The sequence below is a fragment of the Echinops telfairi genome, unplaced genomic scaffold (assembly GCF_000313985.2).
Source record: "Echinops telfairi isolate 266 unplaced genomic scaffold, ASM31398v2 ScPeMD7_30;HRSCAF=105, whole genome shotgun sequence".
NCBI classification, from domain to species: domain Eukaryota; kingdom Metazoa; phylum Chordata; class Mammalia; order Afrosoricida; family Tenrecidae; genus Echinops; species Echinops telfairi.
In genome coordinates this window covers 874,453-876,669 of record NW_022103927.1, presented here as the reverse complement: position 1 = coordinate 876,669, position 2,217 = coordinate 874,453, and the positions used below count along the sequence as shown (strand labels likewise).

Here is a 2,217-nt window from a genome sequence, read left to right as displayed (position 1 = left end):
CCTCCAACCTTTCTGTTAGCAGCCAAGCGCATGAACCCCTGGGGACTCCATGAAACTAAGTAGGAATGCATTGACTCCCCATGTAACAGATGAGGAAGCTGAGGCTCAGAGAGGCTAAGTGACCTGAGGTGAGGTGAGGAGGAGAGGAAGGAGGTGACTCCTGGGCTTTCCTCTCAGGAGTCCGCTCCCTATTGACACGCTCGTTTCTTCCTTTAGAGCTGCCTGGCATGGGCAATCAGACCCAAGTCTTGGAGTTCATCCTACTTGGCCTCTCCTCAGCGCCCCAGCACCAGCAGGTCTTCTTCAGTCTGTCCTTCACCTTGTACTTGATTGGAGGTCTGGGTAACCTGCTCACCCTCTTGGCCATCATCTCTGACTCGCGTCTCCACAGCCCCATGTACTTCTTCCTCAGCAACCTGTCTCTTCTTGACCTCTGCTTTACCTCCTCCACCATCCCTAAGATGCTGGCCAACCACCTGTGTGGATGCACCACCATCTCTTTCCCAGCATGCTTGGCCCAGATGTATTTCTTCATAGCTTTGGGGGCAGCTGACAGCATCCTTCTCTCAGCCATGGCCTATGACCGCTACCTGGCCATCTGTTGCCCACTGCACTATGTGACCGTCATGGACGCCCTTCGGTGTATCTTGCTGGTGGCAGTACCCTGGATCTCAGCCAACCTCGTCTCCCTGATCCACACAATCCTGATGACGCGCCTGTCCTTTTGCTTCAACAGAATCCCACACTTCTTCTGTGACCTCAATGCCTTGATCAAGCTCTCTTGCTCTGATACGCACGTCAATGAGATGCTGGTGCTGGTCCTGGGGGGCTCTGTGGTTTTGATTCCTTTTATGTGCATCATGGTCTCTTACACACTTATCGCAGTGGCCGTGTGGCGGGTGCCCTCAGCGCAGGGGAAGCGGAAAGCCGTCTCCACCTGCGGCTCTCACCTTTGTGTTGTCATTCTCTTCTACGGAACGATCATTGGCGTCTACTTCAACCCCACAGCCACCCACGCCACTTGGAGGGACATGGCAGCCACCGTGATGTATACTCTGGTCACCCCCATGATGAACCCCTTCATTTACAGCCTGCGGAACCGAGACCTGAAAGGTGCCCTCAGGAAACTGCTTGGTGGGAACCACTTGGCTAAGTCGACCAACTCTCTTTAGAGGATGGTTGTAGTCTCCCTGGGTTATACACATGAAGATCAAATGGACAATCTTTGCACTATCTGTCTGGTTACAATTCCTAATTCTAGGGGGCGAGGAGGAATAACCATATCACCAAATGAAATGTGGTTTTGTTTATCATTTTATTGGGGGTTCATACAACTCTTATCACAATCCATACATACATCAATTGTATAAAGCACATTTATACATTCATTGTCCTCATTTTTCTCAAAACATTTGCTCTCTACTTTAGCCCCTGGTTTCAGCTTCTCATTTTCCCCCTCCCTCCGCTCTCCCCTCTCCCTCGTGAACCCTTGATAATTTACACATCATTATTTTATCATCTCTTACACTCTCTGATGTCTCCCTTCACCCACTTTTCTATTGTCCATCCCCCAGGGAGGAGGTTATATGTAGATCCCTGTCATCGGTTCCCCCTTTCCACCCCACCCTCCCTCCACCCTCCTGTTATCGCCACTCTCACCACTGAATGAAATGTTGGTTGTTTTTGGGTTTTTTTTAAAGATCCAATTACCAAGACTAGAACTCAGGGTTGTTTTTCCTTGGTCTATGGACACACTCTCTCACAACTCTGAAAAAGTGACCCCACCCTTGCCAGACTTTTCTTCCTTCTGACTACCTCCTGAGTAAGTTTTGATTTGATGCTACCATGCCTTTACCTCTGTCTATATAGCATCTCTCTTGCACCTGAGAAGGTGGGAACTATTTAGATAGCAACATCCTCACAGTTGTCATAGGGACCCTACAGGATAGGGTAGAACTGCCCCTACAGATTTCTCGGCTGTAATTCTTTAAGAGAGTAGAAATCTTCTTCTTTCTCCCACGGAGAGGCTGCTGATTTCAAACTACCAACCTTGCAGGTTGCTGCACAACACATAACCAACATTCTGTTTCTTGTCTTCTTAACTTCTATGGTGGTGGTGGTGGTTCCGCTGGGGAAACCTGCTCTAGCTGTAAAGCTTACCTTGATTTCCCATGTATGATACGGTTGTTTGCTGCTTCTGCGTCCACGCTGATTCGT

General features: G+C 49.2%; 1 protein-coding gene across 1 annotated transcript; it reads left to right on the top strand.

Annotated features, from left to right (window-relative positions):
- Positions 1-227: 227 nt before the first annotated feature.
- Positions 228-1,172, top strand: LOC101660110 (olfactory receptor 1361-like). Its single transcript, XM_004715530.1, has one exon. It carries the CDS (start codon positions 228-230, stop codon positions 1,170-1,172), a length of 945 nt encoding a protein of 314 aa, XP_004715587.1.
- Positions 1,173-2,217: the final 1,045 nt, after the last annotated feature.

Excerpts from the sequence above, each read along its gene's own strand:
- LOC101660110 (XM_004715530.1), top strand. The coding sequence starts at position 228 with ATGGGCAATCAGACCCAAGTCTTGGAGTTCATCCTACTTGGCCTCTCC.